This window comes from Conger conger, chromosome 18 (assembly GCF_963514075.1).
Source record: "Conger conger chromosome 18, fConCon1.1, whole genome shotgun sequence".
NCBI lineage: Eukaryota > Metazoa > Chordata > Actinopteri > Anguilliformes > Congridae > Conger > Conger conger.
In genome coordinates this window covers 18071613-18098804 of record NC_083777.1, presented here as the reverse complement: position 1 = coordinate 18098804, position 27192 = coordinate 18071613, and the positions used below count along the sequence as shown (strand labels likewise).

The following is a 27192-nucleotide window of genomic DNA, read 5'->3' as shown; positions in this document are numbered from 1 at the left end:
CCAGCAAAGGTACAGAAGCATTCCAGAGTGATTAATATGATACAATGTCTTCCTTCTTCATTTATCAGCTGAGCGAAATGGCTCCTATCTGTTCAGATAATGTATCTGGATGAATGCCCTGGATTTGGCATGGTCCTCATGACTTCCAGTCTCTCACGTGTGAGGGAAACTTATAGCCTACCCATATTTTTTTTTCTCAGCACCTGAGTTCTCAGTTCAAACCCAGAACAGCTCTATTTACTTGTATTTACAGTCCTTGTTCCAGATTTGGGAGGGTTCTGGGTTTTATTCAGTTTCCTTATTCAATACAATTGCTTCTTTACAATAACTCCTTTATTGTCCAGACTTCAGCAAGGTTGGTTAGAAAATAATATAAAAAAGGAACATGTGCTATTAACAACATAATGAATTATATTGCAGTGGCGTAAGCCAATTTGCTGGAAATAATTGAATGACTCATAATACTCTCAAGATCTTAATTTTATCAAGATAATTCAAATGTTCAGCTTACTAAGTCAAAAGTATACAGAGAGAAGATACTCTGTCCTTTGGCCTCAAAAGCCAAACATCAAGGAGTTAAGGCTCTGATTTGACTTTTCTTTCCTATTAGAAATAGTGATATCTGAAAATATCTGAAGCCCATTTATTTCTAAAGGCCTTTTTCATCAACATCAGAACACATGACTGGAACATGGCTTGCTGCATCGGAACACATGACAGGAACAAGGCTGCCACTCATTGTCTTATGTCTGTGTGAATACATTCCGTACAGATATCTCAAATTATCCTTTCTGAGGAAGAGTAATTACTGCAATAAATTATGTGTGATCCATAGCACTGAAGGAATTGCCTGCAAAGAAACCACCACACCTTGCTGATATAATGTGTATGAGTCCCCACTGATAAGAACATATTTCACAGTTTGTTTTGTAAGACATTGGCAGTTTTTGAAACACAGCTTGTATATTATTTTGTGACATTTGAATGCTATACTACTTTTCATTCTACGTGTGAAAATCATTTGCCCTCATCCTTGCAAGTGAAAGGTTTTAATAACATATGTAAAACACAGTAATATTGTATTTTAAGTTTTGGCTCTGTACTCAGCTTCAAATGTATTTACATCCATATCGGATGATCCATGTAAGAATTACAGCCAATTATCAATATGGATTTACATATCACCAAATTCAAGCTGACAGTCCATGCTTAAACCTCATTTTCATGGTTTTATTTCAAATCCAATTTGCTGGTGTACTGAGCCAAACCAACCAAAATTATTTCACTAACTGCAATGAGTATGAAAGTTGTGTGATAGCACAATGCTTTCATAAGTTTGGGATATTGATTGCATCATATCATCATAAATCATACAATTTACACCTTACTGTGTGCATGCAGGATGAAAAGATATTGTGCTACATGCTATATTTACTGGATTTACTGTATGTTGCATGCACGCACACACTTCTAAAATCCCATGAAAAATGCTAACAACATTGGGATCAATACATCACAAGTCAAATTAAACTGAATATGTTACTATCTACTTGATACAGTCATTGGAGCAAGTGTGTACACTAACATTGAAGGCAAATAATTATCCAGTACCCATAGTGTGTTCTTATAAAACCAACTGGCTGAATGACAGTAGCTAGCAATTGCCTTGTTTTTAGTCATTGTTGCCACAACTAATATTAGTTTACATTCTACTCATATTTTGAATATCAGAAAAAAAACATTTTCAGCAAGGCTTGATGCGAGCTAACATGGCCTTAAATGCGTAAATGTAACAGCACATGTAGACAATGTTGATTTTGGCAGAGCAGTTATAGTTTTCGGTAAAAGGTATTTCATAACCAGAGATAATTTAGTGAGGATGTCAGGGTAGGGTATAAGAGTTAGCAATGACACACACAAGCGAAGTGGTTAATGAGTAACATCTCCAAGGTGATTCTTGCATTACTGTGTTACAATAAACACTAAAAAGGAGGGCCTACACCGGAGTGATAACTGTTTAACTGATAAGTGTTTAAAGTAATCTTACTTAATTGTTTTATTTTTCTAGGAACAGTATCCCTGAGAGTATCCCTGACTGTGATTGCAACCAAACACATTCAGGTATCGGCCAGACATGGAGGAACTGAGAGCCCGGGGGAAGAAAAGAGATGGTCGGCATAAGTAAGCACCTTTCCCCCCCTTTGTCTCACCTGGCTGTTTGTTTAACGTGGTTGTATTTGTCTCACCTGGCTGTTTGTGTAACCTGGTTGTGTTTGTGTAACCTGGTTGTATTTGTCTCACATGGCTGTTTGTGTAACCTGGTTGTATTTGTCTTACCTGGCTGTTTGCTTAACCTGGTTGTATTTGTCTCACCTGGCTGTTTGTGTCACCTGGTTGTATTTGTCTCACCTGGCTCTTTTGTGTCACCTGGTTGTGTTTGTGTAACCTGGTTATATTTGTCTCATCTGGCTGTTTGTGTCACCTGGTTGTGTTTGCCTCATCTAGCTGTTTGTGTAACCTGGTTGTATTCGTCTCACCTGGCTGTTTGTGTCACCTGGTTGTGTTTGTCTCACCTGGTTGTGTTTGTGTAACCTGGCTGTTTGTGTAACCTGGTTGTATTTGTCTCATCTGGCTGTTTGTGTAACCTGGTTGAATTTGTTTCACCTGGCTGTTTGTGTAACGTGGTTGCATTTGTCTCACCTGGCTGTTTGTGTCACCTGGTTGTGTTTGTCTCACCCGGTTGCATTTGTCTCACCTGGCTGTTTGGGTCACCTGGTTGTGTTTGTGTAACCTGGCTGTTTGTGTAACCTGGTTGTATTTGTTTCATCTGGCTGTTTGTGTAACCTGGTTGAATTTGTCTCACCTGGCTGTTTGTGTAACGTGGTTGTATTTGTCTCACCTGGCTGTTTGGGTCACCTGGTTGTGTTTGTCTCACCTGGCTGTTTGTGTAACCTGGTTGTGTTTGTGTAACCTGGTTGTATTTGTCTCACCTGGCTGTTTGTATAACCTGGTTGTATTCGTCTCACCTGGCTGTTTGTGTAATCTGGTTGCATTCGTCTCACCTGGATCTATTGCATTAGACTATTACAACAGCAAGATGTTGTTTGCGATGCAGGTCAATCATTCAATCAACCAGTTCTTATTTTCCTCAGAAAGACATTTCTTTAGTTACATAGATGTATCTGATTAAATTAATGCTCGTAACCATAATTTGAACCAACATCAAGAACTGAAAAATTGATTCCTGAGACAAATGCTAACAACAAGCTAAAGTTATATTCTGTATAATTCAACTGGTGGTGATCTAATGGTATACGTTATCTGTTAGCAGACTAAAACTTCTCAGAAAAAAAGGAAATAAATTGTAACCGTAATACATTATACTTCTGATGAAATGAAACATGCAATTAATTCACTTAAAGTCTACTGTATAGCCAAGTTCATATAAGCTACACATTGCAAATTCATGTCTTTGTTTGTTGGCAATTTTATATTAAATTATAGTATGAATTTATACCATGAAGTTAAGTGTGAATAACATGAAAGTGATCTCACATGATTTTGAGGGTAAAAATGAATCTGTTAAGAGTAGAATCTTTAAATAAAGACACAGGGTAGGACAATAGAATAAACACGAGTAGGTATTCTGTACAAAAATTAAACACATTTCAACGGATGGTTTCATTCACTGTTATTATTACAGGCCTTACAAATATTAATCCAAGAACAAATGTTTAATTACCTTCGCATCACAATCTGTGGAGAAGGCAAAAAATATGCAATACGTGTTTTATGCTGGCAGTTATTAGTAATGCATTACTAGTAGTTCAATGTATTATGATTTATATTACTTAATGTTCAAAGATTCAAGCTTAAAAGATACAAGATTTTACCTGTCTCACACTCAAAGCTCTTTAAATTGTGCAACCCCATGGCAGCCATTTTGTGCAAGAACACGCACCAAACATCAGCGGGAGAGGGAGTTACATTTTTTTATCCAATTAAATCAGGGTATGATTAACAAGCAGTTTGAAAGAGCCAGGTCGGGAATTTAGCCAGAACACCGGCTAAACCCACTGCTCTTTACTATGAGTGTCATGGGACTTTTAATGGCCACAGTGAGCCACAATGACCTCAGTTTAAGGTCTCGTCTGAAAGACTTTAGCGTTATTTCATAGGGAGGACTTAATGTTTGCTGATTCGGGATTGGGAAGTATTACTGGTGTTATGATCTTTCACCTATCCTTGGGCCTGCATTCACTGGAGTGATGTCTGTGTTTACATATCTGCTGCTGTGACACATGCATTTCTCTGCCATGGCAAGAGTTATATCATTGACTGATAGTTGTTTTAAAGGAAAAGTTAGTTTAAAGACAACATTTTCAAGCGCTATCCCAGGATGGACGTTTGAATGAATCTAAAATGTTAGATTCCTAGTAGAAATGAGCCTTTTTGAGATTTAGTTCTGGATATTCTGTTTGCCATTGTTGGGGTTAATTTTAATGGAATTAGACAATTTCAAATCAATACTTGCAATTATTGAATTATTAACCACAGGATCAGAAAAAAAACATGCTGTCCATGAATTAAATGGAATACAATTTACTGTGAATGAACTGAAAGTTTCTCTGTCAGGTTTTCTGTTCATTTTGTATGCATTTCTGAATTTCTTTTCAAAATTCCACCATCTTATAGTAAGAATCCCGACAATAAGAATAAGATTTTCTCAGAATTAAATTTGTTTGGGCCGATTGAATGTTTTGTGCAAAACCATCGGTATTCTGGTTTCCCCTTTGATAAGAAGTGCATTTATTTGACCTCATGCAGAGACACATGGGACCCCTTCCAGCTGAATCCTATAGGGGCTGAGAAAGAAGAGAAGAGGCAATGTTTCGCTCTTTTACAGCATATGGTAGCCCTGATTGTGGGACTCTTTGTCCTGGTATGTGCTGTCATCAGCAAGGTAAATCTCTACAGTCAAACAGTTCTGTACTCTAGATCTTACTGTAAATCACTACAGTCAAACATTTCTGTAAACCAGACCTTACTGTAAATCTCTACAGTACAACAATTCGGTACCCAGACCTTACTGTAAATAGCTACAGTCAGACAGTTATGTTCCCCTCACTTTACTATGTATCTCTACACACTCAGCTATCAAAATCTTCTAATCTCACATGCCGTCTCACACACATGATACCCCTGTAAACCTACAGATCAGAGTGAGAAAAAGATGCTTATATAATAGGTTGATGCAAATGCAGTCAAAATAGGAAGATGGCTATCTGAAAATGTATGTATTCCACATGTAATTGCTATATGCTTGTATGTATGCTGTTCTCTTCTTCTCATCAACTCAAGTTTAAAAAATGTACAAAATAAGGGCACTCTCTTAAAAACAAACAGGAACCCAGCAGACGTATATGCCAGGCCATGCATCTGTGCAGCAGATTGATGAATCATGTGTTTCTTAATCCCAGGGTTCCCTGCTGGTGCTCAGTATGCTCTCCAGTCCAGCTTCAATACAGAAGGACAATCATCAGTTTTACATCCTAATGATGGTCATGTGTTTGGTTGTGCCAAACATACTCATGTTCCTGAAGTCACTATGGAAATGTGCTTTCAAAAGCTTTGTAACTCCAAACATGAGGACAATGGGAATTGTGAGTTGCCTTTTTTTAATCTTGTGTTTGGAGCATTATTCTAGCATTTTCAATGATGTTGCAGTGCTGTGTTGCTCATATTATTACGAACGCTGTGTATTAGTTGCACAGTTAAGCTGCTAAATGCTAAATTGCTGTGCTGCTAACAGTTAAGCGCAGTTGTACAGTTCTGTCTATTAACTGTTTATGGATGTCTTTCTGTTTGACAGATGTGTCTGTTTGAGGCACTGGTGTCCCTGGGGACATCTATCCTGGTGCTGGTTGTGATGCCACAGTTTGATGTCCTTACGAACCTATTTAACACTGGTGGAGTGTGCCTTCTGTCAGCCTTCCTACAGATCTTGTTTCGCTTGCAAAAAGAAAGTTGGAAAATCATATTTCCAATTTGTTCATTGTTTCTCGTTCTGACAGGCTACATCCTTTTAGCACTTGACTATTATGTACGTGTCAGGACTTATGTTGACAACCAGCAGTCAAATTGTTACGTGTATGTGGGAATTGCACTTTTTGCATCTCTACTGGTTTCCCTGAACTGGTGGGAAAACCCTTTTCAGGCCAGCAACAATATTCAAGAGCTGTTGACGGAGCTAGATGGGTTTAGGGACTTTGTGTTTCTCATCTCCAGTCTTCTCAGAATAGCGGTTATAGGAGCAGTCTACGCCATTCACGCTCACTTTATTGAGGGTTGTGACTGGTCATACTTCTCTCGTGTCCCCCCGGATGCGTTAAACATTGGCATCGGGATATTTTTTCTCCAAGCATTCTCGTCTGCCTTATGCCACTGGTTTGGGGTTGTGGCCTGTAAGATCCACGCCGTCCAGTTTAGCTTCGCCCTCCCCCTCTCTGCAACTGGACCAACAGTGCTCATTTTGGGCATGGTGCTTTTTCTGACACAGGCTACAGAACTCCAGGGTTCTTCAGGTAATTTCACGACCTTTTGCACAAGTGTCACAAAAATTCAGCACATGGACATGAATACCACACAGGCATTACTAGCTGAAATCTCCAGGAGCATCTGCAGAACTACACTGAACAGTCACTGGGATTCCTGGCCCTTTGCCATGCTGGCTCTAGAGGGGATTTGCATGTGGCTGGGGCTAATGACAGCCACATACTATGTATGGAAGATTAAGGTCCAGAGGATCGAGAGGACATCCCAACTCTTTGTTCGACGACTGTATGAGTCGGCCTTCATTGATCAATCCATGCTGCTCAACACCAAAATGAAAGTTGTACGAGGAAGGAACCAGGAAAGGCAAGTTCCATCTGTTGACTGCACACCACAGTTGACCACATCAACTGAAACAAGACAGTCTTTGCACACGCACAAAACTATGTACAATTTCAATTTCAGGGTACGCACAATATTGGCATATCATACACAGTACAAGGTGAGAGGAGGCCAGGAGGGTGTGTTCACGATATGCACCTATACTTAAATACTTTCGACTGCTCCATTCTATGGCTCAGAAGTCAACAGAAGCCAATAAACATCATCCCACCCTAGCTTACAAATAATTTATTATTTCATTATTTATTTACTATTCATGATTTCTTTTTACTAATGTCTAGTGTTTTTTTTAAACAGTATTTTATTTTCAATTTTATTTTATTTTAACATATACAGTATAGCGGAAACATCTTTTAAGAAAGTCACAAATCTGGGAATGTACATTCTGCAATCACAAACGTTTGTGCTGCATGCAGTATGGATGTACATTCATCATTAAATGTACCTTTCCTTCTTTCCACGCTGTAGTCATGATGAAGTTGAAAGTTGCGTAATTTACCTTTGCGCAACAATGTGGCATGAAACCTATGATGAAATGCTCAAGATCCTCACGTCAATGTTTCGGTAAGGAGAAGCTTGCATTGCAGTGTAACTGGAACAAGTTGGATGTTTTAGTTTCTGAAAAGGCCATTACATTTTATACAATTTTCATACAGTAAGGTTTTATGGAAATGTCTCCCTTTACTAAAGGACTAGATATCAAGCTTGAATAGGTGGGAAAAGTGAAAGCTATGTATTTCATAAGAGATACATTTCTAATGTATAAGTTTGTCTGCAATATTTTGCTAAATGTTTTTAACAATCCTATTTTTGTTCATCTTTCCGCTTCAAAATGACTGAATTTGAGGAGAAACACAAAATATATCAGAAAATGTGTGTATGTGGAACACAGTGCAATCTGTATGTATTTGGACTGAGGTACAAAAGAAAAACAATAATTATGACTAATACGTTTATTTTATATATTTCAGATTGGATCGATACAGAGGAGACCCAAAAGAAGAGCATAAGGATAACTTTGAGTTTGAATGTCACATATTTGTGGATGACGCATTTCGGACAGAGAAAGAAACTGGAAAACAGTTTGTCAACGACTATGTGAATGACCTCATCCATGTGGTGATAGAAGTATACAGGTTATTTGATAGTTTTATATTTTCTCTTACACAAATGTGCGAACTAGGTCTCCGCTGGCTGGAAAAGTATGTTCATTTGTATGCTTTGATAAACAGTCCAGTGTAATATATAATATTGCCAAATCTTAACTCAAAATACAGAGAAGCATATAACTAACCAAAAGGACCATAGTACACTGCAAATGAACCTATTCCTTTAATCATTCACATTAATAGAGTGAATGCTATATTTATACACCTCTAATATGGTTGCATTTGCAGGGTATTTACCAACAAAGAGCCGGATGAAGTGTCAATTATTGAAACACCTTTTGGTGGCAGATTAATGTTTGTTATGCCGGAGGGAAACATGCTGTATGTTCATCTTAAAAATAAACAACTCATCCGCAACAAGAAGAGGTGGTCACAGGTATTGACCTTTTGGTCTTTTCGTTCCTTTATACATATTGAAATAGCATGTAGCAGAGCTTTTTGCTTACAGATATTGATTAGGAACAATCTCACATTTTAACTGATACCCTGGTTCCTACTCCTCACCCAATACAGTTTTGCATAAAAAGAAAAGTTAACTTAGTTCACACAAAAAATAACTTAAATATTAACCTGACACTTGTAAAAATATATTTGTTTTCAAACTTCATTATTTTTGTTTTAGATAATGTATTTGTACTACCTACTTGGTTGGAAAGGCTATAATTGCAAAAATCCACAAAAAATAACAGTAAGTATTTTGGTGAAATATATATGCTTTTTAATAGAAAAAAATACATTTCCAGTTGAATTTAAATTTGTAATGCCATAATAATGTTTTCCTACATTGCAGAGGCAAAACAATCCATGCCGTGCAAGCCTCATATCACTGGACGGTGAAAGCTACCTTTTGCCCACTCATGACAACGACAGTAAGAGGAGATACATTTCAGATGACAACACATACATCATGGCATTGGATGGGGACACAGATTTCCATCCCGCTGCTGTGATATTATTGGTTGATCGTCTCCGAATGTATGACAACGTAGGCGCGGCCTGTGGCAGGATTCACCCCACAGGAATGGGTGAGTTGTGCTGGGCCACACTAAACACCAACAAACTGCCGAATACGGCAAAGAGGGGCACCATAGAGGGAATAACGCTTTAACTTTGGTGTTGAACAGTCACAAAACTAAGTATAGTCATGGTATCTAATATGGAGACCCTTTCAGTAAACAGAGAACCTGGGGCATAGCAATCCTGCTGGAATTTGACTGTAGGTCTTTGTTCATGATCCGATGCAATTACTGGCTCTAGCACAGGGACTTTAAACTCAAGGTCTGGAGGGCCACTTTGTCGGCTGTTTTTTCACATGCTCCTGCACTTAAGTGCTTAACTCATTGGCTAGAGAGTCTTCACATCTCATTTCCAAAACATAATTTGGCTGCTGATTGAAAGGAAATGACAAAGCCAGCAGAGACCGCAGCTTGAGACACCTGCTCTAGAGTCACGTTATCTCAGGTGATTTATACTGTAGGGCCGTAAAAATAATTTCATGAGATCTGCACATACTACACAGTTTATGACGGTCTGTTTATTTCCACAGGGCCGATGGTATGGTATCAGAAATTTGAGTATGCTGTGGGTCACTGGCTGCAGAAGACAGCTGAGCATGTCTTTGGATCTGTCCTGTGTAGTCCTGGATGCTTCAGTTTATTTAGGGGTTCAGCCCTGATGGATGACAACGTCCTGAAAAGATACACAACCACCGCAACCAGAGCATCGGAGTACGTCCAGTACGATCAGGGTGGGTCTGACTCAAAATCATACTCTTAGGTTCAATGCACAATCCTGCGGTCATTGTTAGATAGATAGATCATTACATTTATATAACGCTTTTCTAGGCACTGAAAGTGCTTACAGTGATGAGGGGGAAACTCGCCTCAACCACCCCCAATGTATCTAGCACCAACCTGGGTTGTTGGTTATAAATAGCATTTCATTAAATTATTGTGTCAGATGAATCACTCCTATTATTTAATTATAACGCATTATATTCAGGATAAATATGAGGAGCTGTTCACTTACGCAATTTATTTTTCCTGGGTTGTTTCGACTGGACACATTAACAAATTGATTTTTTTGGTCTTGGTTATAAAGGGGAGGACCGCTGGCTGTGCACTCTGCTGCTGCAGCAGGGGTGGAGGGTTGAGTACAACGCCGCCTCAGATGCCTACACCAATGCCCCTCAGGAATTCAAGGAGTTCTACAACCAGAGACGGCGTTGGGGACCCTCTACCCTGGCCAACACACTGGATCTTCTGCACTCTGGAAAGGAGACTTCCAAGAGGAACACCTCAATATCCATGCTCTACATTATCTACCAGATCTTCACCGTGGGCTCCTCTATCCTCGGGCCAGCCTCTGTTAGCTTGATGGTTGCTGGTGAGTCTTTAAGATTCATCTCCCTATTGCAACACTGTCCTGTCCCGAGGCTTGAAGAAGCCTGTTTGCATTGCACATTGAATTAAGAAAAAATATGCGATTATTTCAGATGGTTCAATTAGTTCCACCAAGAGATGAACTCTGCATAGTGTCGACATCAGTGTTGGTTCTGAGTGTTCCGTGTTTTTCTGGCACACATCAGAAACCCCTAGTAGAGTGATGGGGTGAAAGGGGTTTGTTTGCATTTCAGGTGCTTTCCAGTTTGTGTTTAAGATGGAGGGGACCCTGGCCATCGTCGTTTCCATCATTCCTCCCATTGTTTATATGGCAATATGCTTCACCTGCAATGCCAACCTCCAGATAACAATCGCAGGGATCCTGAGTGTGCTCTATGCCTTCCTTATGACCGCCTCCTTCTTTTCCATCATTGGTAAGAGCTCATCGGTTACATCTTTTCCTTCTGTTTGTCATCATCTAGTATCCTGAGTGACAGACATTCTAAATGAATGTATGTGTAGACACATATAGTAGACTGTGGTTTATATGAATGGATGCAATATGTTTCTATGTTGAAGATGATTTTGGTTTGGGTTAAAATGGACTGATGTGCAAACATGCATTCTTGGCAGTAAATAAAGCTACATGAAGACAGTCAATATTAGCTGTAACTCCAGTACTTACAATCAGCAGTAGTGATTGTTACATCAGCATTAAAATGTTAAGAACATTCTAATCACATATTTGTGATCTTATACCTGACTATGGCTATTTCAGGTACACGGTAGGCTGAATAAAATAGTGGTACTTCAGGTGCCTTGCTTTTTGTGTTGGAGGGGAATTTGCCCATCACCCTTTATATCGTCCTATATGGTAATATGTCTATAGGGTGATATGCTCCACTTGTAAACCCACCTCACTGTGTGCTGTAGGTGACATGGTTATTCAGGGAACCTTCATCACTCCAACTGGACTCTTCTTGGTGTCCATGACCATCCTGTACCTGGTGACAGCAATACTCCATCCTCAGGAGTTCAGCTTGATCATCTACGGTCTGATGTACTTCATCTGCATTCCGAGCGGCTATCTCCTGCTGACCATCTACTCGCTGGTCAACATGCACATTGTGTCCTGGGGCACACGAGAGTCCAGTGAGGAAAAAGTGGATCATAAGACCGTTGGGCTTCTCTGCGACCGCACCTGCAAGCTGTGCTGCTGGGACGTGAAGTGCCAGGTCACCCAGGAGACGACGAACGCAGCCCTGTTGCAGATCCAGAACACGATCAACCCCAAAGCCGTCAACGTCCCGCAGCAGACGCTGCAGGGCACGGCGAATCCGAGCAGCACGCAGCCTGAACAGCAGGCTGTGGAAAGCACCACACAGAGTGCTCAACAGGAGAGCAGCTCCAAACCCAAAGATACCTACGAGAAGGAGCTTCCCAGCGATGATGAAATCGACGAAATCAAATCAGAAGGAAGGTAAACAGACAAAAGTAAATTGCAACCAGTACAGGGGGTGGCCTGTAGCGCAGTGGTTAAGGTACTTGACTGTGACCCACAAGGTTGGTGGTTCAGTCTCCGGTGTAGCCACAATAAGATCTGCACAGCCGTTGGGCCCTTGAGCAAGGCCCTTAACCCTGAATTGCCCCAGAGGAGGATTGTCTCCTGCTTAGTCTAATCAACTGTACGTCACTTTGGATAAAAGTGTCAGCCAAATGACATGTAATGTAACATCTAATTATTATTTCTTCTACATTAACTTGCATGTAACTCATCATCATTGAATCACCATTTAACTGACCTTCAAGACAAATGCACATATTTAGCCCATCCATGCCTGTACTTGTATCTAGTTTTGTAAGTACAGTAGCCTTTATTGCCTTGAAATATTTCGTGTTTGAAACCAGCTCGAGTGACGCCAGCAGTCAAATAAGGGATGACGATTATGACAGCATGGAAGATGATGATCGATCTGAGGTTGACAAACCAGAATCTGAGGTTGTGCCTGAAAGTGGTGAGTCTTCATTCTGTACATTCCCCAACTGCATAAGCAGTGAACAGCAGAACATGCTCATTTTCAGTCTCATCAGCTCTAATGCGACACTATGTATACACTGTTTAACTTGGTGCCATTTAAAAATAAAATGCCTTAGTTCAAAACCATACTGGAATGAGTTGCTGAACATAAAGTACTGTCTAAAGTCTTAGGCACCTGCATAACATTCTGTGCAGATAAGATTAATAATAATAATAATAATAATAATAATAATAATAATATAATAATAATAATAATAATAATAATAATAATAATAAAATTCAATGAAAGGTCCTAAATAAACATAGTATACATTTTATGTTGGAGAACTTGCCACAGTTCTTCTGCAGACTTTGGTTGGCTTCTTGCTTCTGATCTCAGAAAGCCTTGATCAAGTTTTTATGTAAAAAGTAGGAAATAGCTTTCAGTAATATGTCAAATTTAATCTTTTGGAAAATGAATATTTGGAAATCTCAAATGTGTTCTTTTATACTAACACAGACACACACACACACACACAAAACATTTATAGAATATAGTCTAGGGTGCCTAAGACTTCTGCACAGTACTGTATCTATAATTTATGTGCTGCAAGCTGAATGTTTCTGCCCTTCTATCCTAAGACTGGGTGAATCCTGTTAAAACTGAATTTCTGAAGAAACTGACCTATGCCAACATGAAGAGGAACCTGCAGGAGCAGATCCGCTATGCTCTGAGGAATAAGAACCAGGAGGAAACGTGCGAGGAGCTGGTGTTGATGCTCACAGACACAGTGAACGGAGAGCTGAAGGACCGGGTGGGGCCGGAGGACGTGCTGACGGACAGCCAGCTGGAGGAACTACAGTACGCGCTCAACGAGACTGCCAGGAGGGTCCTGAAGACCAACCACATGGAGAGGCTGAAGAGGAGGGTGAAGAGGGCCATAGAGAAGACTCTGGTTGCTCCTCAGATTGAGAAACTGACCGAGGTACACTTTACACTGAAGACACTTTATCAACACTCGCCTTATCTTTCATTTTTGTCCATCAACAGTCCACATATGTAAAGGTGTAATTGGATGCATGAAAAGATTAAAATATTCAATTAAAATTAGCTAAAAATATTGTTGAGTTGTAGACACTAGACAGCGATTTAAGAGGGGCAAAGTTAGAATGTACAAATAAAACCCATCTGATCAAATTAATGAGAACACGGAGCATAAAGATAAGATGCATGTAAAAAAAAAAAAAAAAAATCCATTCACATCAACTGCTCTGACATACTCTTCATGCACTACAGTTATGAAAACACAGAATAATATCTTTAAAATATTATAAAAATGTGGCGGAATTATGAATAATCAAACATGAATTAAAAATGAATTACTCTGAGAATGGTCTACACATGTTTAGAGTCAGGAATTACATTTCTTGATTATCTTTGAAATTGTTTAACCAGGATGAACATGACTTCTGGAACAAACTCATAGAAAGGTACCTGAAACCTATAGTCGACGAAAAAGCACATAAAGACGAAGTGACAAGGGAACTGAAGTCCCTCAGAAACAAGGTGTGTCTCGTTTGAACCGCTCTTATTTATTAACAGATGTACCAGGGATCAAGAACTTGATTTTGACAGCTTCATTGCTTTCTCTTGCAGGCAACCTTTCTGTACTTCATCGTAAATGTCCTGTGGGTTGTAGCCACGTTCTTTCTCCAAGCAATTGGTGACACAATCAGCATCAAGTTTCCCAAATTCTACCCAAATGGCCAAAAGTCCAATGAAACTATGAACGTAGAGCCACTGAGTCTGATGTTCCTTCTGTCATTCGCTGTGCTTCTTCTCGTTCAGTTCCTGGCTATGCTCTACCACAGGTATTACATCTCCCCTTATCCACAGTGACTTCACACAAAAGGCACTTATAACACTATCATTAGCTAAACCCAGAACAAATCATATTTAATATTACGCAAGTCATATTACACAATATTGGTAATATTTTGTACATTTTACACAGTGGTAGCATAGTCTTAGTACATCCCAATATTAGTAGTACTTTTTTTTATTAATTAATATTTTACATAACAATAGTGACAGTATTGCCTTTGTATATTTTACATACTAACATTAGTGACAGTATCAGTATATTTTACATATACTGACATTAGTGGTAGTGTTGCTTTAGTATATTTTCTGCATTCCTCTGTGTTGTTCTGAGGTATATCTTCTGCTAATACTGATTGTCGTTCTATCTTCTGTAGGATTTACACACTGATACATGTGGTATCCTATAGAAGCACAGAAAAAGACTACAGGGCCAATGAGGATGTGAGTTATCTATGTTTCACATAATACTGTTTAGACTGATACCGTTTTAAATTGTAAATAATAAGGTGTCTCCAGAATTCTTACATTTCCTTTAGGTTACTATGACGCATGCAACCACAAATGTAAAAAATATGATAAATAATTGGCTAAATACAATGTATTCTCTCAATATAAATACATGTATCTGCAGGCATGGATCATTAGGATTGCCTGTTATTTAACTTTTTTCTTTTCTTTTTCTTTTACAGGAGGATGAAGACAAAGGCCTAACACTTGAAAACCACATTGCAAGTGGTCTTGTGATCACCAGTGATGACTTATGAGACAGATCCTCACTACTCCAGGCTGCTGCACCTACAGCATAATGATTCTTTATCCCAATGCTGGCAGATCCTGCTGTAGTTTTATACCCTTTTAGGATGGGGCGGCATCTCAGAACTCAACAGGAGAGCAGCACTACTACTTGAAATCAAAAAGATTTTTTTGCCCAACTTTTAATTACAGTAATAAATACAAGGGCTATAATTTTTGAACATTATGAATGAGATTAGGCGTACTGTACATCGCACTGGAGGGTCTGGTCTGGGCCCCAAGGGAAGTGAAATAACAGGTGAATGTATTTGTTTTTGTTGCGAATGGCGATACAGCCTGACAGGTGTGCTGCTTATACTGGCCTGAGAAGCCTGGAATGCTGTACACCATTCAGACGGTCATCACTTCCCAATCTTTAAATGGGAATCTTTACTTACTGTATGTGCTGACACAGTGTATGTAGCAGGTGCACTGTGCTGGTCTGAATATCAAAGAAAATATGTATATATATTCTTTCATTTGTATCCCATAATCAAACAGTTGGTTCAAGTATAGATCAATGCAGGACAGTATGGCAGACTGCTAGCCACAGCACACTATTTAGCACTTTGTTAAGATTAAGCGGATGAAATATCAATTAGCCGAAGCACTCGCATTGCACAGGCATTGCCCCAAATCATACTGATTCACGTTAGCTAAAGTGTTTTTATGGAAAATATTTTACCAAAGAAACATTTACTTTTTAGAATGTGTGTTCAGTTAATATTGCTTTGATATTCTTCATCTGTTAAATAACTTGTTGAATAAATAAAATGAATTTTCACATTGTGACAAATAATATATGTCAATGTATTTATAAAACTGGTGGTTAATTATGTGTATTTAAGGCCTATATATAGTTAGAAAACCTTTATCAAAGATGAAGTGAAAATTATTTGTTCAACCTTTGTGCTTTTCACTATTCCTCTATTCTCTTTGCTTCGTTTTTTAAATTGATGTTTACTGTTCATAACAAGTGCTTCATTTGGAGATTTATTTTGGCCAATTTATTGGTTTTAGATAAAACTGCTCTTAATCTGGAAGCAGTTGAGTTCATTGTGTTATCTGTCACTCAACACTTGTTGGAATAAACGGGTGCATTAGATTGTAGACGTGGAGTTTGATCTTTTATCAGTACAAGAGACGTGCAACATTTATTGCACATGGACATATTCCACATTCCAGGCGAACCTGTTCTTTGAAAGGAAATGCAGAATAACAGGCTGGAGACGATCGGATGGGTCCCAGTTAATTGAGAGGGAAAGAATAACGTATGCTGCCCCATCCCCCATGCGCTTAATTCACATGTTCAGCCCTTGGTTATGTTGAGCCTGCACCAGCTAAAAAAAAAAAAGCAAAACAGGCCTAGCAGGATATTATGACTTAAGGTACAGTTTTATTCGACAACGTAAGAATCTCTTAAATTAATCCTCAATGGTTGTACAGAATAATTAAAAAGCCTTAATTACACATGATTTAACACATTGTACCATCCTATATCAGCACTGTACGATTTTGTAATGATACATTACTGTGCAATTTGTAATAAGGCATATGCCTGACAAAAACTGAAAATGAATTGCCAATGTTTACTTGGATTGGATGGCAAAATTGAATTGGCAAACAAAAAAAAAAGAAGGAAAAAAAAAAAAAGTCTCTTGTCTCTTGAACCAATCTTCAGTGTCCAGTGTCTTATGGAGCTAACTTTTTGTCCAGCCTGAAACAGAAGTTCATTTGTTGTTTGAATTATATAGGACACTAAAGCATATTATTTAACCCAATACGTAACACGTAAGAACAAATTTAACAGATAAATGGGTGCAAAAACACGATAATAAAGAATGTAAACTATTATACCCCTGGCAATATCATTATGGCAGACTTGTTTAACTTGGGTGTCTGCAGCCTGAGATTAGAGGTTGAGGAAATGTTGCTTTACTGCTCTTCGTGTGGGCAGAAGATAAAATCTGACTGAATGTGAGTATGCGAGTGATCTTTGGACAGCTCACTTCTTAAAGCTGTGCTGGAAAGGAGCGGTAGTTACAATAACACCAATAAACACTGCATTGTTCTTGCTACTGCGCTCTTTTGCTGGCTTTATTGCATTGAAGTTATGTCTGATATAAAATAACCCGCCTTTTTGGACCACACACTGTGTGAAAATTGTCCAATCAGAAAAAAGTCTTGTTCTTGTAAAAGCACTAATGGCACTAAAACTACTCTCACTTTGATAAGCACACGAAGCAGTGCTTTGGGCATAGAATGCTACACAACATATTGTTTGGCTATTGGTGCTTGCGATAACAAGGCTTGCGGCAATGACACCCTGCTATTTATTGTGTTTAGCAGAGAAGCCCTGTGGGGAATTTTTATTAGTTGCAATGAAATTTTGGGCAATTCGTGTAATGTGATGGCTAGGTTGTCATGACGATTTTGAGAGCTTGATCAATCTGTGGAAGAAGTTCTTGTCCTCTGGAGAGCCAGCAAACTATGTTTGTAGTTGATACATTAGGTTTAAAGTAGAAGACACCTTTCAGAATGTCCTTATTTACACACCCTAAACTTTCCACGGCAAAGGGCAAAAATGATGAACCAGTATTTAGTTAAATGCCACTTACTTGTATTTAATTAGCCTTCCTCCTTGTATGAGCTGAGCCGTTTCATTGGTTATGTGACAGGCAAACAGCAGCCAATTCCTGGGCTGGACTTTATAGGCGAATCTCATGAACACCAGAGAGTAGCAGGTAAGAGCTGGACAAATAAATAATACTCCATTCATTTTAACAACCATCCAGCTGTTGGAATTCAGTAAACGCAACACAAATTGCATTCTTATGATTAGAGACACAACTTATAATCTAAAAATAATAATAAAGTTGTGTAAAATGTACACTTCACAAAATGAAAATGAAGGCACAAAAATGCACTTATTTAGCATTAAAAGCGCTTTAGTGTATTTACCTTTTACTGCCATGAGTCAAGCGGTCATTAATAGCCTGCCGATAAGCAGATGTTCTCATTAAGCCACAACCCTGTGGTAGTGTTATAGGCATTGGGGTGCATAAAGTTGGCATCAGCACACAACACTGCACTGAAACATGGTCTGCAGTCTTGCTTACCGAAGGTCATCCTTCCACTGATGATCTCAGGGCTTTTCTTCATGTCAGAGATGGCAGCTATAGGCAGTCCCCAGTTGGCCACTGGCCCCCAGAAATGCTGCAGCGCACAGTACATGAAGTCAGCCTACATTATGCCTTCAATACATTCCACATAACGTCAACATTACTTACTGCATATTAATATGCTGCATCGTATTAAATGTGGTTTTGGAGTGGGAGGCCTAAACCATTAAAGTCATAAGAAGCAATGAAGAGGTTGTAATTCTGGGCAAACAACTTCCTTTCTGGTCATTGCACCAGCACACTCATCTGTAAGTGAATGAACATGCAGATAATTTCATGAAAGTAAAATGGCTTGGATGAGCTTTCCATTAGTTATACTCCTGTTTCCCATAACTGCTGTATGTGGCACAGAAGCTGTTTATTATTGGCACAGCCAGGGGGTTGCAGATAATTTTTTCTTAATTTTGTCTCAGCAATATCTGTTAGTAATGGCAATATGAACGATATAGGCTACTATATACTAGATATTCATATTCATATTCGTATTGTATTCATAAAACACATTTTGAGCTATATACTCAAAAATGTTTTGGATTCATTTTCTCATAGCTCAGGTTAATTTAATTATTTTGCTCTCTAATTTCTGGACTCAAATTTTTAGGTGTGTGTGCACAAATAGTGGCATGTCGTCAATTGTCAAATTGCTGATTAATCTATAGTAGCAAGGAACTGAACATGCACACTGCTCAAAAGTGTTTCTGGTGCTGGGACACATATTCAGAGTAGAAAATAAAACCCTTGCATGAATATACAGCCTGAACACTTCAGTGGAAATCACCTGAACCATGTTAGCCTGCTACAGTTTAGCATGGGTTCGCTTAGTGCGGGTCTGCCACTGGGGTCAGGCTGTGAGAATTAGCACAACTTCCCCCTGTGGCGAAATATTCACCCCCATGAACTCACTTCCAGGATCTTAAGTGATGTACACCACACTTAATTGTTGGGATTAACAGGAGACAAATTACTGGGCAAAAAGTACCTGAATGTTCCCCACAATTATAAGTAAAAAAAAAAACCTCATGATCAAAAAACCTCAGACGGAACAAGGAAATACAAACAATGACTCGTGTGATAAAATCAAAGAGACTTCCTGTAAAAAATCCCATGCATGCAGGCAGTAAAGAGATTAATGCATGGCAATACATGCAGAAAATTATGGGAGAAATTCCTCACCGTGCTGAGTCGGAAGGTCCCACACAGACGTGCAGTGGTGACGTGTTTGGATGGCAGAAACAAGGCCATGAAAGAGAGAAGGATTAGACACAGAAAACCTACTTACAGTACGCAAGCAAATTTAGAGGAGAAACATCAGTGCCTCTTTCATCCACTTTAAATACCTTGAAAAAGTTTTACTGGTACCTGAAACCTATGAAAGACAAAGCTTTTCAAGACGTGCATAGTGACACTTAGGGTAGGCTACTATATGTGATAACATAACAAGAATGGTAGCACGTTCAAGTTCCTTAGCTTTGGAAGTGGGGTGGGATATTTAAATTCCATGCTAAAATTCCTGAAATGGGACTTATTATAGCCCTCCTCAGGCAGCAATTGTTAATGCAAAAACATGTGACTTAGAGGGGCAGGTATGTAAAAGTTACATGACCTAGATAAACAAAAACCATAGCCTACACGTGCATGGCAGAGTCATAAAATTAAATGAATGTGCAAAAGGTCAATATACTGATGTGGGACTATTTGAAATGGAAAAAGGGCATTATAACATTGGTATCATCAAGCACATGCCACAAACTTGGCATGCAATTACTGTGCATATATTAAATTGGTCAGTAATAAATCTGGTCAATAACAATTGTCTAGTATGGAGCTTTAAAAAAAGAAATTGGAAAAATGCAAGCAAATCTTAAAACTTAAAATATGCACACAAAACATTATCAGCAGGCTAATGTTCAGGCTAATAGTTGAAAGTACCTAGTTTGAGAAACTGCTTTTTCCGACTATCTACACATAAGTGTCATGCGACATCATCACCCTTTATTGTACTATAGGGTACAGTGTTCCCATTTAAGGACCATTTTCACCGGAAAAACTGGAAAAAAATATTTAGGAGCACAACTACAAATTGGGATGTGTTTGTGAGATCATACATTTTCACATTCAGAGCATATGTACTCCACTCTAAAAAGTAGAGTGGTACATATGTAAATTAGCAAAGCATAAATTTAGGCATCAATCAGCCTACACAGATAATATAAGAAAAAAAATACAAAAACAAAACAGTTCATGAATGGTTCAAACAAAGGACTGTAGTCCTTTGTAGACTGTGTACAAGAGCTGTAATAGGTTAGCCATTGCTTTCTGTTCTCACACTAGAAACTTTGAATTTCAGCCAACTTGCGTGACCTAGGAGTAGGACAGTTTGGTAAAGTAGTTACAATATTACATTTCAAGGAAATGCATCCAGGTAGTTAGCTTTGAATGTGACTAAAAATCGAGCGGATTATTATGACAAACTATTTATTAACTCTTATGCTTTAAAAATAATCTTGTTGCTTAACTGCACAGATAATGTACAAAGCACAAAATATACTTCCTGTATTCAGAGTTTGAAATTAGAGAGAGCCAGTATGAATTTAAGGGAGAAGGTATGTTTAAAAAACAAGGGTAAGGACAAATATAAAGAATGGATGGGTATCTGTGAAAGGGGTTAACTTGTGGAATATTTGTGGCAAAAAAAATGTATGTGTAAAACACTTGTTTAAGAATGAGGTGCTAAACAAATATAAAACTGAGGTATGATTATTATTGTATCTGAAACGTTTTTTTTAATTTATATTATGTTTTGTTTTTATAAAGCCTAAACCTAGTAGTGAAAGGGTTGACTATTAGAATATGTTGTGTAAAAATGGTAGGTATAATAAGCTAAAGCTTCAATATTGTTATTCATTATTTCTATGTGTATTCATTCTGTAAGAAAGGCTAACAAGGACCGAAATAAATTACTACTAATACTACTACTACTACTACTACTACTAGAATAATAGCTTTCATACGGACTCATTACCTGCATTGCTTTTGAATCTTTGCGTAATCAAGCATATTAATACCTTTTTGGTAGCCTACAAAAGGTGTAGTAGGAGTTACTCTGAATATTTGGCGAAAGCAACAAATAAGAACAGTCTCTTAGAGATGATATTGGTGGGGGTAGGATGTCTTTCAATATCGTACGCCTAACTTAACCTTTTTTAAAAAAAATTTTTAAGCAAAGCCCACACACACACACACACACACACACACACACACACACACACACACACACACACACACACGTGTCCAATATGCGTATAATATTTGCATGTTGGACCAGCTATGACGGACCACCCGACTTTGTACAAAATCTCAGTAAACCGCCTGCAGATGACCTAGATTCGGACAGCAAGGTAGAGAAGTATTGATATTTGATCACCGTTTCCCCAGTTACATTGATCTTTCCATCGGAATTCAATGCAAACATCACCTTCGAGACAGTTTGTTATGAAATGTCAAACTTTGGCAGTTTGGTAGTCTTCGTCACAGAAATGACCCTGCCAAACAAACTCCGATAACTGTGCTCTTTCAAAGTCATTGGGAACTCTTCCTCTAATTAAATACACTTGCAACTGGGCCTGTCGGCACTTTTATACACAATCTGAGTGTGCTTTTGGAGTTAACTGGAACCACACCTGTGTGCAAGCACCTGCTTTCAATTATCCCTAATTTACTCATGTTTAGCTAAATCAAGATTAGTAACGCATAACGTTATCAAATGTAACGTTTGCTCAACTAGCTAGAGAACGATGGCAGTTAAAAGTTAGACGCAGGGTAAAACTCTAATCCTATTTCAAGTCTATGGTCCGGTTACATAGCTACACTAGCTCGGGAAATAAGCTTCACATACTATGCATATCATGGCGAAACGTCATTAGCGAACTGCACCTGGTAAAACATCATAAAGCTGATGTCAGAGCTGTCATTCGGATGAGTACAACGATAATGCAACTCAACCGGTATCTCATCCAGATAACGGCAATAGCTAGCTAGATTATCGTTAGCAACCCGGCGTAGCCAATTGATACAGTCTAAGGTTAACAGACTAAGGCAATATGTAGGTCACCCCTAACACTTAATTTACATTAACCTACCTCATCAAGTAATCTCTAAAATCCTTGCTTCGTAGGTGGTCAATCGCTTTACGAGCCAATACCCCAGCCATTGTTCGTGGTTTAAAGGTTTATGTTATGAAAGAACAGTCTCCTAAATATCACCGTAATCTTAATGACAAAGTCAGGTCCTTGTTTGCAACCATCCAATGTACATTGACGACACTGTCGCAACGTTTACTCTCGACACAGAAAAAATACCGGCGCCCATTGGTCATTGCTGTGCCGTATATCGTTTCTTGACCCTGGAGCGGATCTGTTGTGGGAGAGCATACAGGAAGTGAAACGTCAATTATTTTCTCGTAACCTTAGACGTCAGACGCAAACCATTGTAGCCAATGGGGAGGTTTTCATACTGGCCTATCATTGGTCCAGGACAAGCCAATGGTCATTTGAAGGACAAAGTAAGCCATCTGCATTAAAATAGTTCTTACACGGATTATTCCAGCCTATTTTTACTTACGTATGATCTTTAGATGAAAGTCTGATGTACGCGGAAATAATTCATTATAAGATTACTGTTGGCATTTGCCATAGCTTATATTATGTTGAATACTATGATATTACATACATAATATTGATTATTTCATGTTTAAAAAGAGGACTGAATTTGGGACTCTTGGATAGCGTCCACGGTGCCTGTTCTTTTAAGTTATGTGATAATGTAGTATGTGACAGTGATCTACATATTCACCTTTACTGTGATAACACTGTGATGATAACATGACCTGTTCATCTCCTTTCTTGCTTACACATTCCACATTGGAAATTTGGGCAGAATAACTAAATTAACATAATAAAAACAAGTACAGCATTTTCAAAATAATATTTTGCATGGGCATTGTGTGTCTGATGCCAAATTCTTGTTTTATATTACTTTAAATACTTTCATCTTCCATGCCATCACAAAGTTCCACACTCAAAATGGCTGTCAAGACCAATATAACACAATAAAGTGTTCTTTTTGTGGAATGTTTATTCATAAATGTTTGACATTCAGGCCAAGACAAAGCAGCCATGGACTATATACAGCACAGCTAGCATATACAATCTCCTGAGCAACATTTTAACATTGCAGCAACATGATAAAGTAGCTACAATGTCACCATTAAGCTATGGGAACCTTTTGTGTCCCATACTCTCATGTTTCAATGTTCTTTATTTAGTAATCTCAAAATTATTGGCACCCCTAACAATTATTGTGAATAAAATCAAAGTGAAATTGGCATTACAATTTTACTTTAATTTAGTTAATCTCAGCCCGTTCTGGTTCCTCAGTGGTGGAATGACTTGCCTACCACTGTCAGGACAGCAGAATCCCTCCCCCTGTTTCGACGCAGACTCAAAACACACCTTTTCAAACTCTACCTTAGTCCTCCTTCCTGATTTCCCCCGCCCCCCCTTTCTGATATCCCTATCCTCCTTGTCTAACCCCCCCCAAAAAAAAAAAAAAAAAAAAAATTGCACTTATGATGACTATATGTTTAGAACAGCATTTCATGTGTATTTTCCTAGTTATGGATGTGATGCTTTGACTTGTGGAAGAACCTATGCACTTGTAAGTCACTTTGGATTAAAAGCGTCTGCCAAATGACTAAAATGTAAATGTAAATGTCTAAAGGAACTATATTGTGTCATTCCATCACTTCCTGTTTTATTATCATATACAAATGAGGTAGCAAGCATGTAAACTTGTCAACTATCAGCATGGGAAAAGCCAGAACTGTCAATTCAGAAGACACAGATGTTAACTGACCATCACAAGTCGGGTAATGGGTACAAAAACATACTTAAACAGTTAAACATACAATTAAGCACTGTAAGTGCAATAATAAGAAGAGGTAACATATATGGAATGGTTGTGAACTTTCCAGGAAGAGGATGCAAGTGCATATTATCCCCACAGACAGTAAGGAACATGAGGGCGGCCATAGGTAACCCAAGGATCGCAGTTTCAGAATTGCAGATTGTTAGTGTCTTGGGGTCACTACATCTAAAATAAATAATGAAATGGCACCTCCATACCAACAAACTCTTTTGAAGGGTGGCACGAAGACAGCCCTTACTGAGCACAATAAACAAAACCGAGCATCTTGAGTTCAACCTCACTGGAATTATGACTGGAAGAGGGCTATGGTCAGCTGAGACCAAAATTGAAAGTTTGGCGGCAAAATGGAATGCATACCAGGAGAAACACTGTCAAATATGACAGTGGGTCATTGATGTTTTGAAGATGTTTTGCTGCCATTTGGCACCATTTAAGATTAATGGCACAATTAATTCAACAAAATACCAAGAAATCTTGGAAGAAAAACTGGTTGCCTCTGCTAGGAAGCTAGCTTGATTGTCCAGCAGGACAATGACTCAAAGCATACATCAGAATCCACACATAAATGGTTCAGTAAAAACAATAACCATGTGCTGCAATGGCCATCTCAGTCAACAGACTTAAATCCCATGAAAAACCTGTGATCTGACCTGAAAAGTGGGGTCCATAAGTGCAAAGTGAATTACTTTATGAATGTTGGAAAAGAAAGCGTATGTCAATAACTGTATTATTTATTTGCTGATAGCACTTTTTGTGAATATTTATCAGGGGTACCAATACTTCTGGAGCACACTGTAAATAATTAATGGCCAAAACCTTACATTTTTGCAAACAGAACAGAACACTGATAATTCTTTCTGAGGAATAATAGGGGTGATCACATATCTAGCCATGTACTTTAAGTGGTAAATGTCAACATTTTCCTCTTTAAAACTGCTTTTGCATTCTATTAATTAACATCCTTTTTGTGTGACTGTAACTGAAAACATTAAACAAACATGATCTGACATTTTTAATTGGATGCACTCAGTAGTCTTACACCTTTTAAAAGGGACACTTTGGAAAACTCCCGTGTTAATCAACCATTTGCAGACTTCATAAGTATTCTCAGATTTAATATATTTTCACAACTGACAGTCTTTTAGCATGTAGGTATGACTCCTGTTTTACACCCAGAACGTTTCTGCAATCTCTTTCAATTAGGGATGAGAACATGTAAATAATACAGCCATTTGCTGTATGAAAATTAAAATAATAACTTAACAAATTAAAGCTACTAGGGTCAACACTAAGATGTTTTTATCGCTTTATAAAGTGCACTTGATCAAATAAATTAGAAACAGACAAAAACAGACAAATAGATATATAGGGTTACAACAACAGATGTCATTAATTAAGACCACAGGCCCAAGCCTGCACAAGCAGACCCAGTGTTACAAACAAATAAATGTGCACCAAGTTGCAATGAAAATGAGAAAACTATTTATTTGATGGGTTAAGCACTGCTAATAGTCCAACCATACATGTTTTTGTTCATGGTGATTTTGGAAATACTGAGATTCTATGCAATCTTAACACATATAGATAATGGTCCATCTGTAATGGAGTGGGGACAGAGGACCAGACACAACTGAAAAGGGAACCTTAAAGTTACCCACAGGACATGTGATAACCACTAATATAATCTAGGGGAACCACTAGAGGAGAAAGGGAAAACAGAAAACCTGGTAGAAGAGTCTATTTAGACTTGAGAGGTACTCTACAGACTCAATGGAGCAGGGTTCTTCCAATTGACTGAAGATAGCCCCAAGTAATTATCTAAATCTAGCTCCTCACAAACTGGAAGGCGTTAGAAAGAGGTGAGAGGATATCCAAGAAAACGGATACGGCCACCCGAATACAGGGCAACACACCTTTAAAATATAAAGAAAATCTGACTTCCAGGCTCTAACTTGCTCAGAGTCTGAAGCAAAATGCAACACTCAAGCACAGACAGGAGGGATAATGGGCCTTAAATAGAGTAGAGCCAGCCTACCAATAATGGATAATTGGTTTGGTAATTAGATTGCACCTGGATACCAATAAACCGAGGCTGAAATCTGTGCATGTGTGGCAAAAAAAAGCTACAGCCTGGAAAATAAGTTGAGAAACCCTGACGCCATCTTGGTCACTCTAAATAAAAACAAGCAAAAAATAAAAAAATAAACAGTTGAATAAAACTAACTGTTGTGATTAAAAGGGTTTCATAAAATTGAGTACTATTTCAGGCCTACATTTAAAAAAATAAATCCAACTCATGTTTCATTGCAACTAGGCCACAGATATCAATAATATTATAAAAGATAGGCAAATAACATGTACAATGCAGGCTGTTGATTACATAGAAGAGCATAAAGCAGGATTTTTTTTCTCAGCATGCTTTGATTTCAGTAATACAAGAAAATCAGGGAAAATATTTATGAGCAACGTCAATACTGAGGATGCTGAAGGGAACATTTATCAAACAGAAAATGTGAAATGACTGACCAGAGTCTGTCCTAATTGTTACACAGTTTAAAGCAGTTGAATACATATCAGCTTGTAGCTTTCACGTTAAATCTGGACATATTTATTCATAATTTATGAATACTCTGTGCATATTTGAAGATGCATTTTCAGTTTAAATACATTTGGTTTGACAAGAGAGTATAGAGACACATATTCAGCGTTGATAACTACAGTATGTACACCTATTATTCACAAAGTGGGGCTTTTTATTTCTACTATGTCTATCCTGAAGTGTCATTTTGATTCTTGTGAGAGTATCATTACAACTGACAACATACTG

The 27192-nt window shown here is 38.3% G+C and overlaps 2 protein-coding genes across 2 annotated transcripts; one reads left to right on the top strand and one right to left on the bottom strand.

Annotated features, from left to right (window-relative positions):
• Positions 1–2134: 2134 nt before the first annotated feature.
• On the top strand, positions 2135–15170 carry chs1 (chitin synthase 1). The gene is made up of 19 exons (XM_061228735.1): positions 2135–2181; positions 4828–4963; positions 5481–5663; positions 5873–6918; positions 7423–7518; positions 7926–8090; positions 8352–8499; positions 8746–8811; positions 8914–9148; positions 9670–9870; positions 10224–10508; positions 10759–10938; positions 11438–11984; positions 12413–12519; positions 13164–13507; positions 13978–14088; positions 14179–14393; positions 14781–14847; positions 15096–15170. The coding sequence occupies exons 1-19, from the start codon at positions 2135–2137 to the stop codon at positions 15168–15170; spliced, it is 4254 nt and encodes a 1417-aa protein (XP_061084719.1).
• Positions 15171–16574: 1404 nt separating this feature from the next.
• On the bottom strand, positions 16575–22509 carry mpc1 (mitochondrial pyruvate carrier 1). The gene is made up of 4 exons (XM_061227955.1): positions 19554–22509; positions 18318–18414; positions 17817–17949; positions 16575–16915 (listed from the first exon to the last, which is right to left on the bottom strand). The coding sequence occupies exons 1-4, from the start codon at positions 19620–19622 to the stop codon at positions 16891–16893; spliced, it is 324 nt and encodes a 107-aa protein (XP_061083939.1). The 5' UTR covers positions 19623–22509; the 3' UTR covers positions 16575–16890.
• Between the last annotated feature and the right edge of the window lie 4683 nt (positions 22510–27192).

Excerpts from the sequence above, each read along its gene's own strand:
- mpc1 (XM_061227955.1), bottom strand. The coding sequence starts at position 19,622 with ATGGCCTTGTTTCTGCCATCCAAACACGTCACCACTGCACGTCTGTGT. Across the intron at positions 18,415-19,553 it reads GGACCTTCCGACTCAGCACG|CATTTCTGGGGGCCAGTGGC; the intron begins GTGAGGAATTTC and ends TGTGCGCTGCAG. Across the intron at positions 17,950-18,317 it reads CAGTGGAAGGATGACCTTCG|CTCTTACCTGCTACTCTCTG; the intron begins GTAAGCAAGACT and ends TTATTTGTCCAG.
- chs1 (XM_061228735.1), top strand. The coding sequence starts at position 2,135 with ATGGAGGAACTGAGAGCCCGGGGGAAGAAAAGAGATGGTCGGCATAA. Across the intron at positions 9,149-9,669 it reads GATTCACCCCACAGGAATGG|GGCCGATGGTATGGTATCAG; the intron begins GTGAGTTGTGCT and ends TTATTTCCACAG. Across the intron at positions 10,939-11,437 it reads CTCCTTCTTTTCCATCATTG|GTGACATGGTTATTCAGGGA; the intron begins GTAAGAGCTCAT and ends TGTGTGCTGTAG.